The 16,074-nt window shown below is 41.4% G+C and overlaps 1 protein-coding gene across 1 annotated transcript in view; it reads right to left on the bottom strand.

Moving 5' to 3' along the window:
* The window catches only part of SPTLC1 (serine palmitoyltransferase long chain base subunit 1), a 34,158-nt gene extending 23,652 nt beyond the window's left edge, over window positions 1-10,506 (bottom strand). Inside the window, exons 1-3 of the mRNA XM_048291667.1 lie at window positions 10,426-10,506; window positions 8,588-8,695; window positions 963-1,057 (exon numbers count right to left, since the gene is read on the bottom strand). Coding sequence (XP_048147624.1) covers window positions 963-1,057; window positions 8,588-8,695; window positions 10,426-10,488 — 266 coding nt within the window. The 5' untranslated portion in view covers window positions 10,489-10,506. The remainder of the gene's footprint in view (window positions 1-962; window positions 1,058-8,587; window positions 8,696-10,425) is intronic.
* Between the last annotated feature and the right edge of the window lie 5,568 nt (window positions 10,507-16,074).

Below are 16,074 nucleotides of genomic sequence, written 5' to 3'. Positions count from 1 at the left end.
TCAATTTTCTTCACAGTGGCTGGTACGGGGCTGTGTTTTGGATTTGTGCTGAACACAGGATTGATAACATAAAGACGTTTTTGTTATTGCTGAGCAGGGCTTACACAGAGCCAAGGCCTGTTCTACTTTTTGCACTGCCATGCTGGCAAGGAAGTTGAAGGTGCATGGAAGGTTGGGAGGAGACACAGCCAGGACAGGTGACCCCAAGTGACCAAAGGGTCCAGACCATACGGCATCATGCTCAGGATATAAGGAAGAGGAAGAAGGAGGAAGGAGGGCACGTATGGAGTGGTGTCATTTTTGTCCCCAAGTAACTGTTGCATGTGATGGGGCCCTGCTCTCCTGGGGAAGCTGAACACCTGCCTGCCCGTGGGAAGTGGTGAATGAATTCCTTGCTTAGTTTTGCTTGTTTGCATGGTTTTTGCTTTCCCTATAAAATTGTCTTCATCTCAACCCATGACTCTTCCAATTCTCTCTCCAGTCCCACTGATGGGGGAGTGAGTGGCTGCATGGGGCTTGGCTGCTGGCTGGGGTTAAACCACAACAAAGTGCCAAGTGGCTACCCACTTCTTTAAAGTCATTTGTGACGACATAAGAGGGTGGTATCCACTTTTGGAGGTCTAAGTCCATGTTTTCAGAAAAAATGAAACAAATTAATACCAAGCAATACAGAACCATAATGAAGGCAAAGATACAGCATTCCTTCTCCCACCCCCAATATTGAAAAAAAAAATTAACGACAACATTTAAAGTAAGAAAGATTTTCTTAGTAGCATGCTCTTGATAATGTTACAAAACCAAGACCTCTTCAGAGGTAAATTCAGACCAGCTCTCTAAAAATGCAATTCATTTATGAAAGGTTTTAAAGATATGGAAAGGCTTAATGAGCAATACGCTTAAAAATACGGATATCAAGTATTTGAGTCGAAATAAGAAACAGAATTTATTTTAGGTACATTTACCCTGAAACAATGTTGTAATTGAGAGCTGGGTGATCTTTTGGCACAGGAGGTACAAGAGGCTCTGGCTGCCATTCTTCAATCAACTCTTCTTTTTCCTGATCAGGAGAAAAGAAATACTGTTTGAGAGGGAATTCCCCTAGAAAATACATAATGCACTAATAAAGAGTTGATAACAATCGAATGAGAAATCATGTATGCTAGTACATGTCACCTTTCTGAGACACTTAGAATATATATTATCTCAGGATCTTTAAATGAGAGGCTCAGAATCATGAAATCTGAAAGGGAAGAAGATACAAAGAAACATGGAACAGATGTGTCAGTGTATTAAAGATCTTGTATGATAATCAAGAGATGAGTTACTAACATGATGTCCCCACCAAATTTTAATCAATACTGTTTCATTCAACCTGTTAAATATAAAAATTCTCCTCTACAGTTTATGTAATTGAACATGAATTACATAAAAATTTAATATAGATTGCCTCAATTTACATTCTCAAGTCTTCAACACTGCTGTTTCAACAACAGTGGCATTAAAATACTTAGCAAAATAACACATATGTGAGAAGGATATACTCAAGAAAAACTGTCAGTGCTCAAGAATAAGTAACAACAACTACTAAACAACATATCCTGCACCTAACTATTGAAGAATACTGAGTGCACATTCATTTTCAAAGTAGTACCTAAATTCAGGTTAATCTCAGAGTAGAACCACAACCACAGCCCAAGAGAGACAGAAAATTCCATCCTCATCTCACAACACTATCTGGGGGGAAAATTAAAAATCAAAGACATAATTTTACACTAAGGGTGCTGATCTACCACACTGCAAGCCAGCAGCTGCTGCTGTGCAGTCCTCTTGCAGCCACACATTCCTGTTCCTTGTGCTGGCAGAAGCAGTTACAAAATCAGACAAAAGTGTTACTCAGATCCAGATGAAAACTAACTCAGCAAAAGCAGGATGGGATATAAATCTCAGCTAGAACCCACAAGAGTCCCAATCCCAACCAAGACTGGCTGATGCTATTGGGAAACCACATCCTGAGTTGCAGTTGCCCAGTAGTATCTTATACCTTTCCACAAGAGTTCAAAGAATTCTGACAATCATAAAGCAGGATGTATGCTCATGCAGCCTTCATTCTGCTCCTACAGTAGCTGTTGAAAGGCCCAAAATCCTTAACGGGTAGTGTATCTAGAATCAAGAGCTTTACATTCATTTTGGAGCACAGGGTAGATGATTGATGAAGTTTTTCATTGTGTTTAATTTTGGCTTGGGGTTTTTGTGGGGGAGGGTTGTTGGATTTTGTTTTAATTCGGCAGCAAAATAATTCAGGTGAGAAGTGGTGCAGCCTGTCAGTTATGGAAGGATAAGTAAGAAAAGCTTTATTTGACATCAAATGCCTTAGAGGGAAGGACTTAGGAAGCATGGTGTTTCTTCTGTTTGAGACCTGAACACAGAACATTTGAACAGCCTTACAGAAGAGCACGCAATATAAAACTCCTTTTCTTCAAAGAAAGCAGAATTAAAACTGTGTAAGCATGTACTTAACTTTTTCATTAAAGTCTAAATTTTTTAGCTAAGTGTACAAAATATCATCAAAGCTTAGCAGCTTAGCAATAAATGATACAAGATCAATTAAAATACTTTTGTCAAGGAGTTTAGCAGTAAGAAAAATAGTATTTATAGATGCACACTGTAATTACAATAAACTAGCACAGTCCAAGTGCAGTTGAGATCTATGAGCAACTCCTAATTAGTGTTTCTATCCCCCATTCATACTAATTTCTAAGAAGTTTTCATTCTTCCCTTTAAATTTTTGCTGCACACAAACTAACAGCATAGGTTTACAAGTCACAGATGAGACATGGCAACATCCTGATTTTTCTCTTAACACAACTGAGAACATACAGAAGAAGTCTAATCATCATTTCAAACAACACCATTTAATTAATTCTAGCTCACATTCATTCTCCTCGTCCATCACATAGCATTTTGGTTTTTGATGGACATAGACAAACATTTGCGTATTCACATCTCATGTATTCTGTTTCCACCAGTTCCTAGCAGAAGAGGGGACTGGAGACACTGATGATTAAAATGAATACCAATCTCAGCCTAAACCAGCCACCCACCACTGCGGATGGGACAATGCAAATCCTTTCCTCCTTCCATTCACCAAATACCTCAGTACCCTGGCCTGTCCTGCTGACTGTTCAGGGCAAACACAACCATCTGCCTCTGAACAAAAGGACGAGGCAGAAGCAGACTCTCATGCAGTGACTCAACATCAAAGTACTTCTATCTTCTACCTCCTAAACAGATCAAATTTCACACCAATGTCAACAAAAAAGTTAATTTTCAAACACAAAAAGAAACCAAATTTTTAATTCACACTTTAACATCCTCCATATGTAGTTGATTTGCTTACTTCTCATTAGTTCACTGCACTGAAAATATCCACTTGATGAAAAGAATTAACTCAAACCCTTCCGTTTCCGCTCTCTTGGACTGTAATGTAAGTGAACTCATCCCTCAACTTTTCCTCTTGCCCTTTTATATTTTTTTTATAATTAGTTTTAGTTTATATAAGCAATAAATAAAATATAAATAACATTATAAAAAGTATCTATTTTATGGCTAATACAAAATAAACATGAAAATATAATCTCTAAAATGCTTATAAGTATATTTTATAAATTACAATATACATACCTTTTTATACATTTAGCTTTAGGCTTTCTGGCTCTCTGAGCCCTAACCCAAACAGTAATGGAAGCTTGGTGCTGAGGCTGAAGTCCCCATCTCCATGGGTGTCCAGCATGACTTTTCCAGCCCCAATATCCCTTGGACTCTGAACTTTCTGGCTCTCTGAAGCCTAACCCTACCTGTAGCAGAATCTTGCATTCGTTTGTGCATATTTATACATAAAAACATCTTAAATCTATTTATCTAAATTCACACAGATACCCACACATACATATACAACGGTTTTGGGTGGTTGCATTCTGTTGTGGATTTTGCTTTTTAATTGCCATGTACCTTGGGTAAGGAAAATACTTGGCTGTAAACACATTCAATGCAAATTATTTAAAAAGTTGCCTTGTTTACCCAGGTTCTTAAAAAAACAATGAGCAATTTTGCTCATGAAGACAGTTCTTAGCTAGCAGTAGTGTTCTGAAACGATGTCATACATGCATATTCTGCATTAATATCAAAAGATTAATAAAACTTTTTATTTACTGGTCCTCAAATAATACGTCTTTAATTTCACAGTATTTCTAGACTCCTGTAACATAATAGGATAAATTGGCACAAATAATGGGCACACCAGTTAGAAATTTCTCTCTTTCAATGTATGTACATATGCTCATACATAAGAGAAATTTTACCTACCTAGGGAGTCTTGGCTCAGAATTACTGAAAACCTTTACAAGAACAGACTACCTCTGCCATTCCCTATAGAAGAATATCTGATTGGTCTATGAATGCAGTTCCTGCAAAACAGAGCTCTCAAGATCTATGTATTTCTCAGCCACACATTAAACATTTGTCTCCAATATGAACTTTCCAGCCTCCTGACTAATATCACTCAAATAAAATGTGTCCCATGCTACTACTGCAGTGGAAATTCTAAAATCAAAGGAAAAAACTCTTCCTCCCATTTGCAAATGGTAAGATGTGACTCTTAGTAGTACTTCACAGATTTTGAGAGAAAAGCTCAGTATCATTACCATTTACTGCACAGTAAAAGACAAATAGCAGGGTACCTTCCTTTCACATATAGCTAAAGGCTGCCGTGCAAACTTCCACAGCCCACTCCAGTCCTCATTGTCACTTTCTATAGATTTTACTTTGTGTGAAAGCCCATAAGAATCTATGTCTAGCATCCTGTATGGCAACAGACTTATTTACATTTCCTAAAATGTCAAACTATCAGGAACTTACAGTATCAGAGAAGCACTCCACCTTTTTAGTTAATGATTTGGGAGACACTATTTTCTAAAAGAACCAGTAGGAATACACACAAACACTGTTACCAAAGCTAAGAGTCAGTCAGTTGAAAGGTGATTTCTGCACTGGATTTCGTAGTACTCTTGCTACACATTTGACTGAACCTAGAAGCCACCTTCATGGTGGATTTCTTCACTGTTTTACAAGCACGACTCCTAAGTGCACTAGGTTGCACAATGTGTCATCTGCTTCTCATTCCCCAGGACTGACTTGTCGTAACAGATCTCTAAGATGGCTGTGCAGTAATTGTATTCTTCATTAACACTGACTGAATAGACTGGTGGATGCCTGAGAGATTGGGAAGGGACACAACCAGGCTTGAACTAACCGAACATAGATTTTGTACCATACGACGTCACACAGCAATAAAAGGGAGAACAGTGGTTTTAAGGAATTTAGTCACCTTTTGCTTGGTCTGATATTGGTCCATCCATGGGAGGTGGTGAGTGACCACCTTTACATCACTTGTCTTGTTTTCTGTCTTCTTCCACTTTCCTTTGCTTATTAAGTAATTTTATATTCACTTGCAAGTTTTCTTGCTTTTACTCTTCCTTTGCTTTGTGAGCAGCTGTGCAATGTTCAGCTGCCTACTGGGGTTAATCCACAACACAGACTAGTGTCAATTATGTGCAGATTTCTAGTGAAGTTTAAGGAGAAGGCATGTCTCTGTGTGTTCACAGCTATCCCCCTACACAAATACATGAGCTCTCTTCACAAGAATTATCTACACTGTAGAAAGAGAAATTGAATCATTCCATGACTCTGATGTATCAGTTTGCTTAATTCCTCCAATTGTAGAAGATGTACTCACATTCTAACTTCACTGCTGTGTTTATGCTTACTTTCAGTGAACTATCTGTAGACAAAACATTCCCTTCCAAATACAGTTCTTCCTAAAGCAACCACTACTTCTGTCTTCAAAGGTCAATGATACAGTCAGCTACTCTAACTTGCACCTCCTTCATGGCTAGCCAACTTGAACACAGGATCAGAACAAAGAGCATTCACTCATGGTTTTTTTTTCACCATCAAGATAAAGGTAACAAGCCTACGGTGTCTTTAACAGTCAAACCCTTTCCTTCAATACAGCTCACAGCACTGTGTAACTTTTTGCTTCTGTAACTTGCAATGTGAATCGTGTATCTAGTCTATCTATATACAAGGTAATTCTTGACCACTTTGCATTTTTGCCAGTATTCACATTCCTTTTCACCTTTCAACCCCAGTAAAGTTTGTAAAAGTCTCAACAGAAGTATCAGAGCAATAACATATTTGCATGCTTCTGTTTTTCAGAAAGTCTGTTAACTGCTGTCTAGTGAATTTTAATACTGTCAACCTGCAAAAGTAAGGTTATTTAAGCCTAAGCCACTTCCACATGTTTTTGCCCCTGACACCCTTCTAAACCCTTGCTTTCATTGAGCTGTAGCAGACTGGCTACATGTGCAATCTCCCAATTGTTTACTGCCCCCAGCTGAAAAGACACAGAACAATTTTCTTCTCCACATAGCACTATTACAGATTTGTCTAAGAATTTTCTTAAATACCTCAGCTTCAGCAAAATTGTCAGTCCTGAATGAAGATGATGACCTGCAACTGCATGATAAAATCCAAGATGCACATAGAGATACATGAGTGAATTTCTTACTTTGTAAGGAAAAGACAGGTTTCAACTTTTTTGGGTCACCAATTACCCAAGAGTTGCAAAGAGCCTTTTCCTGCCTTTGACTGCAGAGAGAATGACTCTTTAAAACAAAACAAAAAAGAAGTATCCTCCAAAATACTTAGGCTGCGCCATGTCTTCCTAGATGACATGAACACTAAGTTTTCACTGCACTGGAGCTCCCTTCACACTCATTCCTTCTCTGTATTCTTACCAAAGATAGCAAACTTTGAGTATCCCAACATCAATTCAAACTCTTCCAAGCACAAAACTGAACCGGCCATCGATTCCTGCTTAGTTCACTTCCTGCCTCCAGTCACAGAAGCATTTGGGTTGGAAGGGACATTAAAGTACATCTAATTCCAATATCCCTGCCACTGGCAGGGACAACTTCCACTAAACCAGGTTGCTCAGAGCCCCATGCAGTCTGGCTTTAAACACGTCCACAGATAGGGCATCCAAAATTTCTTTGGGCAATATGTGGCAGTGCCTCACCAAGCTCACAGTAAAGAATTCCTTCCCAGTATCTAATCTAAACCCACCACTTTGAAGCCATTGCCCCTTATCCTGTCACTACATGCTCTCGTAAATAGTCTCCCTTCATCTTTCTTGTAGGCTGCCTTCAGGTACCAGAAGGCTGCACTTAGGTCACCCCGAAGCCTTCTCTTTTTCAGGCTAATCAGCCTTTGCTCATAGGAGAGGTGCTCCATCACTCTGATCATCTTGGTGTCCCTCCTCTGGACTCACTCCAACAGGTAGGTCCCTGTCCTTCCTGTGCTAGGACCCCAGAGCTGGATGCAGTGTTCCAGGTGGGGTCTCACCAGAGCAGAGCAGAGGGGCAGAATCCCCTCCCTCCCCTGCTGCCCACGCTGCTTTGGATGCAGCCCAGGGCACGTTTGTCTCTCTGGGCTGGGAGTGCCCATGGCTGGGTCATGTCCAGCCTCTCACCCACCAGCACCCCCAAGTCCTTCTCCCCAGGGCTGCTCTCCATCTGTTCATCCCCAGCCTGTGCTGATACCGGAGCTTGCTCTGACCCAGGTGCAGCACCTTGCACTTGGTCTTGTTAAAGCTCAGAAGATTCCCATGGATCCACTTTTCTATCTTGTTCCCTCAGGTGTGTCAGCCACAGCACTCTGCCTGGTGTCATCTGCAAATCTGCTGAGGATGCACTTGATCCCATCATTCAAGCCATTAATTAAGATATCAAATAACACTGATCCTAGTATAGATCCCAGAGGGACACCACCTGTCACTGTGTCCATTGGGATGCAGAGACAGTGGCCACTACACTTTGGGTGAGACCATTCAGCCACTTTCTTATCTACCTAGCAGTCCACCCATCACATCCATTTCTCTCCAATTTAGAGAGAAGGATGTTGAGGGGGGGATCATGTCAAAGGCTTTACACAAGTCCAGATAAATGACATCGGTAGCCCTTCCCTTGTCCACTGATGGATTCACTCCATCACAGAAGGCTACTAGGCTGGTCAGGCAGGACTTGCCCTCTGTGAAACTTCTGCTAAACCACAATTTTTGTGGAACCCACTGTAAATTCTCAGAGTTATTACTTATAGACACCACATATACAGATTGACCATTTTCCCACCAGACACAATCTTACAGTTCATTTTGCTTGGTGGGTGTTTTTAACATAGCTTTCATTTTTAAAATAAAGCCCTCCATTGAGTAGAGCTAATGCCAGCTTTTCATAGCTTAACAGTCACTGTCACATCAGTTTTCTTATTTCTCAGAGTCTCAAACAGTGCTACTTTAAAAGCACAAACTGACATGTTTAAGCAACAAGCAGTTCCTGAGGCAAAAGTAAGCTCACCCTTTGAAGTTAAAGCAAAAAAGCAGAACCATTTATAATGCAGCAGTGGTTCAACAGCCAAATGCATCAATTGCTATGAACTATTTCTCTAAAGAGAAATATGTTTTTCACCATACCTTAAGTGTTAGATCAGATCGCTCTTGAAGCTTGTATGTCTTGGAGAAAAGAAGTCTGATTATCCATAGTATTAGAATTCCTTCTAAAATGAGATGGTAAGCAGGAGCCTGAAAACAGAAGTACAAAAATCATTCTAAAGAGAATTCTATTTGAAGTGTGTGACACAACACAACTATTTTGTTCCTACAAGCACACTCAGAAAAAAACCTAAAGCTGATCATCAGCTGATGTATTTCTAAATCAGTTAAAATTACAACTATGTGAAAGTGGAATGTTTTGCAGCTACTACTTGTAGCTGTTAACTTGAGATTGAATGGATTTAGTCTGTTGTTCATAAACAAGGCCCGTTCTAAACTGATAACTGATTTCAGTTCCACACATAATTTGAATACTGCGAGTAAAGGCAGGTAAGTCATACATGTTGCACCAGTCAGCGCCCACAAAGGCAGAAGGCTTTCAAAACAAGCAGAAGTATCCTGAGAGCCTGAAGGTCTGTGTCACCTATACTTCAACCCTCCATTTTTATAACTTACAGTCCACCAGCAGGGACAGCTAGTATTTACAAAGAAAGCCAATTCTGTTCTCATAGGCAGCTTCTGTCAGGTTTACAGGCACTTTGATCACGTATAAACCAACTGAGTCACCTCAAGTAGTTTTATCCTTGTGTCCTTTACTCTTGTGTAGACGCAATGTGTGGGAATACACAAAGCAAACCAGAACACAAGAGTTGATCCAAGTTAAAGTTAGCCTCTTTGGCGCTTGGAGGGTTAAAATCAGTTTGCTCTGGCAGCACAGCTAGTTTGAAGTAGATATGAAGTTATAACATCAGCACTGGACACCTAGTATTAATGATGAGTCCAGTTATTCCGTTTTGGAAAGGCTCCTGTCTATCATTTTCAAAAGACTCGAAGTGCACACAAACAAGCGCACTCCCTCCTCAAGTCAGGTGAATTGCTTCCACACATCAACATTTTTGGTGGTATCTGACCTGCCATCAAAGCTAAACTTACCACACATCCAGAAACTAAAGTAAGTTGGACACAAGCTTTTAAAACCAGTAAAAAAATCCTATGGCGTATCAAACTGCAAATAACAAATGTTACCTGTTGCAGAGTACTTTTCAGTTTATGATACATACTAAGACACAAACATATTACGAATACATACATGACTTGTATGACACGACATCTAAAGAACATACCGTATACTCCCACTGAGGTCCCTGTGCTTTTTAGTGCCTTCAGTTATCCTGGATTCAGTGCACTAGAGCGTGCTACCTGCTTCACTAGCTGAGCACTTCTGTATTTGGACGGCAAACCTTGCACACATGCTTAAAAAGTTACCACCCTTTGCCAAAGGAAGGGACACAAACCCACCGCTTATCATCAGGACATCCTTTTTAACATCACGAAACAAAGACCGGGTACAAACATGCACAGCTGATCTTCTTCAGGAGGGAACTCAAGCCTAAACACTTAAACGCCGTTTCCTCCCTTGCAAACGACACTTGTAAGTTACAAACCCTGACCCCAGTAAAATACTGTGAACCTTCAGACTTAATGCTCTGCTACATGCCTTAAATGTCGCTTTATAAACTTGGAGAAATAAGACATGCGTCTATATTTTCAATATACAGCCGTGCTGCACTCACACATATTCAGGATACGGCGAGCGCAGCCCGATCCCCGCGGCACTGACCCGCACCCAGCTCCCGATTCACCCAGCGCCGCCCGCCGCCGCCGCCCCCGGGGCAGCCCCGGCGATACGTCCCCTCTCCCTGCGCCCCAAGCCGCCCTCACGCCGCCCCGCCACGCTCGGGGCGCCTGCCCGGCCGCACCTCGTAGAAGGCCTGGACCATCTCCACCAGCACCCACTGCTGCCCCACGCCCGCCGCCGCCATGGCCGCGCCGCCGCTTCCGCCTCCCCGCCCGCGCGCGCCAGGGGCGGGCCCGGCCGCGCACAGAGCGCCCCCTGCGGCCGGCGCGGCCCCGGCTCCCGCCGCGGCCTTCGGAGGAGCGGCGTCTGTGCGCTCCGTGCGCGGCCGCCCCGCCGGCATCCCGAGCAGCTCTCCAAGCTGCTGTTCCGTGTGGCGAGTTTCGTCAGGGAGCGAGGCTACCCTGGGAAGATCACAGAATCACTGACTCTCAGAATCGGTCAGATTGGGAGGGACCACAGCAGGCCATCGGGTCCAACATCCCTGCTCAAGCTGGGCCATCCCAGAAGTACATGGCGTGAGATTGTGTCTAGACAGACAGTTCTTGGATCTCTCCGATTAGGAAAGGTCCACAACTTCTCTGAGTAACCTGTTCCAATGTGCAGTCACCTGCACAGTAAAGTTTTCATGTTCAGGTGGAACTTCCTGTGCTTCAGTTTCCACCCATTGCTTCTTGTCCTATTGCTCAGCACCCCTGAGAACAGCCTGGCTCCATCCTCTTGCTGTCACCCTCTTTAAACACTTATATACTTCAGTATTGACTTCAGCGTTGACTAAATGAAATTAGCTATAAACTGGACTTGCCTAAGAAGATAAACATGGATTTATGCATGTGTACTTCTCACAACAACATTTCAAACCTGGTCCTGTTTGTTGAACTTGCTGGAGTTTGCTTGCTGTTGCTTTCTCCACACACACACAGGCTTCCTCAGCCCCATGCTGTCCTAGGTGGAACAAGGCAACAGGCAGATCCTGTGCTTTGGTACCTCATTAACGCAGGCTACACTTGACACCTCTATATCTGTAACTGGTGAATTCATTGGTGGAAGGAACAATTCCTCAGATACTTGTCTGACAAGAGAACCAGCAAAAGTAAAACCTGAGTATAGTGAAAATAATGAGTAAATTCAAGTAAGAGCAGAAATTACTTCTTCAGGAGTCTTGCCAAAGTGAGTGGCCCTAAAAGCCAAAGATTGTTGGGGAATATGGTGGAAATAATGAGCAAATACAGATAAGAGCAGAAATTACTACTTTAAGAGTCTTGCCGAACTGAGTGGCTCTAAAATCTCAAAGATTTTTGTGAAGAGAAAAACGCTGTGAAGAAAAAGAGTAGTTTTGAAGGCCTCTCCCCACAGATGCACCTGGGTGTGGAGAGGTGACTGAGTGCCTGTGTAGAGCTGTGCAGAACTTGAGCAACTGCCTAAAAGTCAGCAGAGAGGAGGGTCAACTGGAAAGAAGATTGCTTGGGAAGTGAGGTAGCTGTTAAAGGCAATGTTTCAGAATGGGTTAGCTGGAGCTAAACAACTGTGGAGTGTTTCTGATGGTCTTCTGGGACAGCACAATGGAAGCACATCCCTTGGGGTTTCACTCACTAGTCTTCACCATGGTTGGATGAGAGAAACTGGGGGCAACAGTTGACTGAAGAGTTGATACCAAAAATCTTGTGGCTGTTGCTAACTGCAATTTTACAGTAGTGGATAGTTAAAGTCAGTGAACTTCACTTTCACACTAGCTGAAATGTGTAGTAGTTAATCTCCCTGAGTTTCTGAACTTAATGATATACTTGTCAAATTCCAAGCTCTGCTCGATGAAGAGAAATATGTGGTTTGAGGCTATCTGAAAAGTCAAGACAGACAAGAAATGTCTCTTTTGGCTTTTAGCTGCATGAAGACTCTTTTCTTCACTGTTAAGTACTTCTGTGGCCATTGTGTCATGCTGAAGTCTTGAACTCTTGGGAGGCGGCTGCTACTACCAGCCTCAAAGAATGTGTCTGGTATGCAGTCCCAAATTGCCCCCAGAAGAGTGGGCCGCATGAGTTGTCTTGGTGGGCAGCAGATTGAGTCACTCTGCTCTCATCTCTGCTCTCATCAGATTCTGACTTTCAATATTTGACATATATATGTACAATTGGGAGACTAAGAAATGGATTTTATGAAACACTGGACAAATTGTTTCCAGCATGAAATGCAGTGAAGTTAATAACGTACTAACCCGTAATTCTTCTGGCAGTGAATTCAGAGTTCCTGGTCTGGATTGTCATAGTGCTGGGTCTCTCATAATAATGAGCCTATGCCTGTTACTCTGCAGTTTCATTGTTGCAACACAGGGCAACTGCTGTTAATTGCTTAAGGCTGTTTTACTTCTGACAGTAATAAAGAGGGGGAGGTAAAAGGATAAATCCTTTGCAATGGCAGTTTATGACTGGGAGAAAAGGGGAAACAAAAAACATCTCTGAAATTAAAGACCTGATGAAAGCTATTGAGATAGTGCCCTATAGGAATTCCTGGTCTGTATGTTTCAAATTCTGTACTTCTGCCCCCCCACCCCCCCCCACTCCACCCCACCCCGCCCCATCCTCCATTTGCACAATATTTCTAAACCACTCTTATTCTGGATCTTCCTCACCAACCCACTCATTTTTCACACCCCATTTTGAATCCCCAGCTCAGTTCCCCTGAGTCAACACTGGCATTCAAGTTTTCTGCTGTAGTTCTCTGATCACTCCAGATGCCAAAAAATAGGACTTGGTGTGGCTATCAAGAATTTTTTTTTTTTCCTAAATGTCACAGATGTAGCCAGTGCTAGTTATTTTTCTGTCCTCTTTGCTCTATTAGTTCTTCCTCTGGCTTCTTCATTTTTGCTTTGTCAAGTATGAGACAGACAGTAGGATCTTCTATTGACCTGGTATCAGCGAAAAGGGAAGAATCACATTAGGAAATGGCATGTAACTGTGAGGAGATGGTGGTACTTGCTGCCCTTCTAGTTGTATAGCTGTGTTGAAGATATGTCCATGGTCGGCAGAGAAATGTGGGAACTAGTGGAAGAAGTCCCTGAGGTCATTTACTTCTCCCCTGCCTCCTCCAACCACGCAGACAGATGGCCTTGGAGATTAAGGACATAAGGGAGTGTTTGCAACTATTCTCACACATTCTAGGTGATGAAAGCTTAATTTAGATAATTGTGGTTTTAGTGTGCCTAGTTGTAACATGTTGGCTTTGTGGCTACCATAAAAAAATTATCAAAAAAATAAAAAGAAAGCATTGGGAAAGCAATACCAAAATGGCAAGGGGAATAGCAGGGTAATACTAGTTAATCTTTTTTAGTTTTTGAAACTTGAAGCTCCACTGAGATGATGCTGTCAGCAAGTACAAAAACTTTCAAAGTCAGTTGAAAGCTGTCTATTAAGCCAGAAATTGTGTCTCAGCTCCTAGTGGGAAGCCCAAAGATGTTGCAAGGACACTGTGCAAGTGCCAAGAAGAACTGGAGTATCAAGTTCTGTAACTTACCTGATATGTGGAGGAGTAATTGTGCACAAGGCAAGCGGAGCATGGCATAAACTTAGTGTTATCTAAATCTGTACACCACTGCATCTCAGATGTGCTTAATCCAAGTTCTATAGTGAATTAGCTCTGAATTAATTTTTAAATCAGACGGCAGAAACCTGTCTCAGATCTGTCTGGGAAACATCTGGAGATCTCAAGCTTTGACACAAGATTTGTGAAAGAGTAAGAGTACCTAGCGGTCAAAGCACTGGTGCATTCTAGCTATTCCTAATTCTTCCATGGCACCTTGAACAACTGTAGTGACTAAGTGACATAAAGTGGAAATGCAGTAATATTTTCCTGGCATACCATGAGGACCAAATTTAACCTCAGCTGTTTGGACTTAACGACTACTGTAACTGTGTAAGAGTGGCCAGAATCTTCTTTTTAAAGTATTTTCAGCCAAAGGTGGACCTTTGGAATGAAAAGCTAACTTATCAGAGAGGTGGATATAGGCATAGCAGTCTGCCTCCTGTCTACACCTCTTTTCAATGTTTGTGTCCCATGTGGACTAGGCAGCAGTGGACTGAGCACTTTAATTTCCAGTACATGGCTGAACTAACCATCTTAATATGGAATTGACACTAGATAGGCTTAGTTCTGTGATGACTAAAGAAAACTTGTATTAGGAACTTGTAAGAGCTGCTTAGCTGGGCTGTGGGGACTACTGACAGAACATACACTATTTAAATGAAAATGTTTGCCTTGCAGAGAACAAGTTACCATATGTGGTGTTGCAATATTTCTGCTGTAGGGCTGGATTTTGTATCCTGTGTGGTTAAATCTCACATATCTCTCATTCAACACTTCAGACATATCCAGATTGGTGATTTTCAGCCCAGAACTTTCACCTGGGTTGGTTGTCCCTACTGCAGGAGAAAGTAGATATGTGACTCATTTGTTTCTCTCCCTTACCTCAATATGCAACTGAACTGCTGTCTACCCTTTACTTCAAAACCTTAGTACAAACAGAACATTATTCATTCCAAATTGTGTCAGTTTAAATCTCTTTTATTTTAGAAACATAAGCACTGTATTAATAGAACATTTCAAATTTGTGTTCCTTCTTCTTGTCTGCCTTTGTGCTTGTACTGAATTGACTAATTGCTGTTTCTCTTCGCATATTTGAATTAGAAACATAGCAGACATTATGAGCAGACTTGTACTCAAAACTATTTTTATGGAGTTAAAACAAGTTGACCATAATGAAGTCAAGATCACTACAGCAGGAGTAATTCAGTCAAAATAAATAATGCAGCATGTTTTGAAATGCTGTCAGCTCATCACATGTAAAATGTCCAAACTGACTAGATTCAATATGCAGAGTGATAAGTAATAAAATCATGTGTCTGCATCAGACTGACTTTTTCTGGGCTGAAAAGTAATTTTCATATGCTATTTTTAAGAAGTGGTCTAATGGACTAATCTGACATGAATTTTAGGTTATACATGTGACATGCACTCTCTGCAAGGTAGAGCTTGAGACCCGCAAGATGAGAAATAAAAATACAATTGGCATAAATTCTGTCAGTAAAGTGTCCAACAGAAGCTCCTGGGGTTTGACTCCAAAGGTTCACATTGCACATCTCCTTTAGGTATTGTCATGCAGGCCTCCTCTCTTAAGAATGAAACTCGAAGAGAAGCAATGGGATATCAATCCTGAGTCAATTACATTTATTTACCTGAAGAATTGGACTCCAGTCTCATACAAAGTGTCTTAGAAGCTCTCCTGTCATCAGTGTTTTCCATCCTTAGTGTTTTGATGTAGAAATTTCAAAGGAGTATTTCATCTGGTGGTGCTCTGACTAGATAAAAGCTGTCTGCTAATGCAACCCAAATAGAGCTTTAGCCTCTGTGTGGTTACATGAAGGTCACACTGGTTTGTACAAACCCCTCTACTTTTACAGCACTGTTATCCACTTGTTGTCTTGTATAAAAGTGGGGTCTCTAGTGACGTCTTTTGCAACAACAAACAGTGGAACCATTACTTAAAAGTTTTCCTGAGGGATAGAGCCTTAGAAATTTCTGCACTGAGAAACATGAAAATACGATGTATGCAGTCTTCACATAGTTGTGACTAGATGCCTCAGAGAAGGATACACTAAAAAGAAAGGTGAGATGAAGTGAGAGTTTGGTGTTTTAGTCAGATACAGCTGTCCTTTGAAGCAAGATAATTAATTTTTTCCCATAGTGCTGCAGTGTGTATTGTAGATTTCATTTGCCTGCAAAG

This window comes from Corvus hawaiiensis, chromosome Z (genome assembly GCF_020740725.1).
Source record: "Corvus hawaiiensis isolate bCorHaw1 chromosome Z, bCorHaw1.pri.cur, whole genome shotgun sequence".
Lineage (NCBI taxonomy): Eukaryota > Metazoa > Chordata > Aves > Passeriformes > Corvidae > Corvus > Corvus hawaiiensis.
Note: the sequence above shows the minus strand (reverse complement) of the source record. Positions and strands in the feature narration are given on the sequence as shown.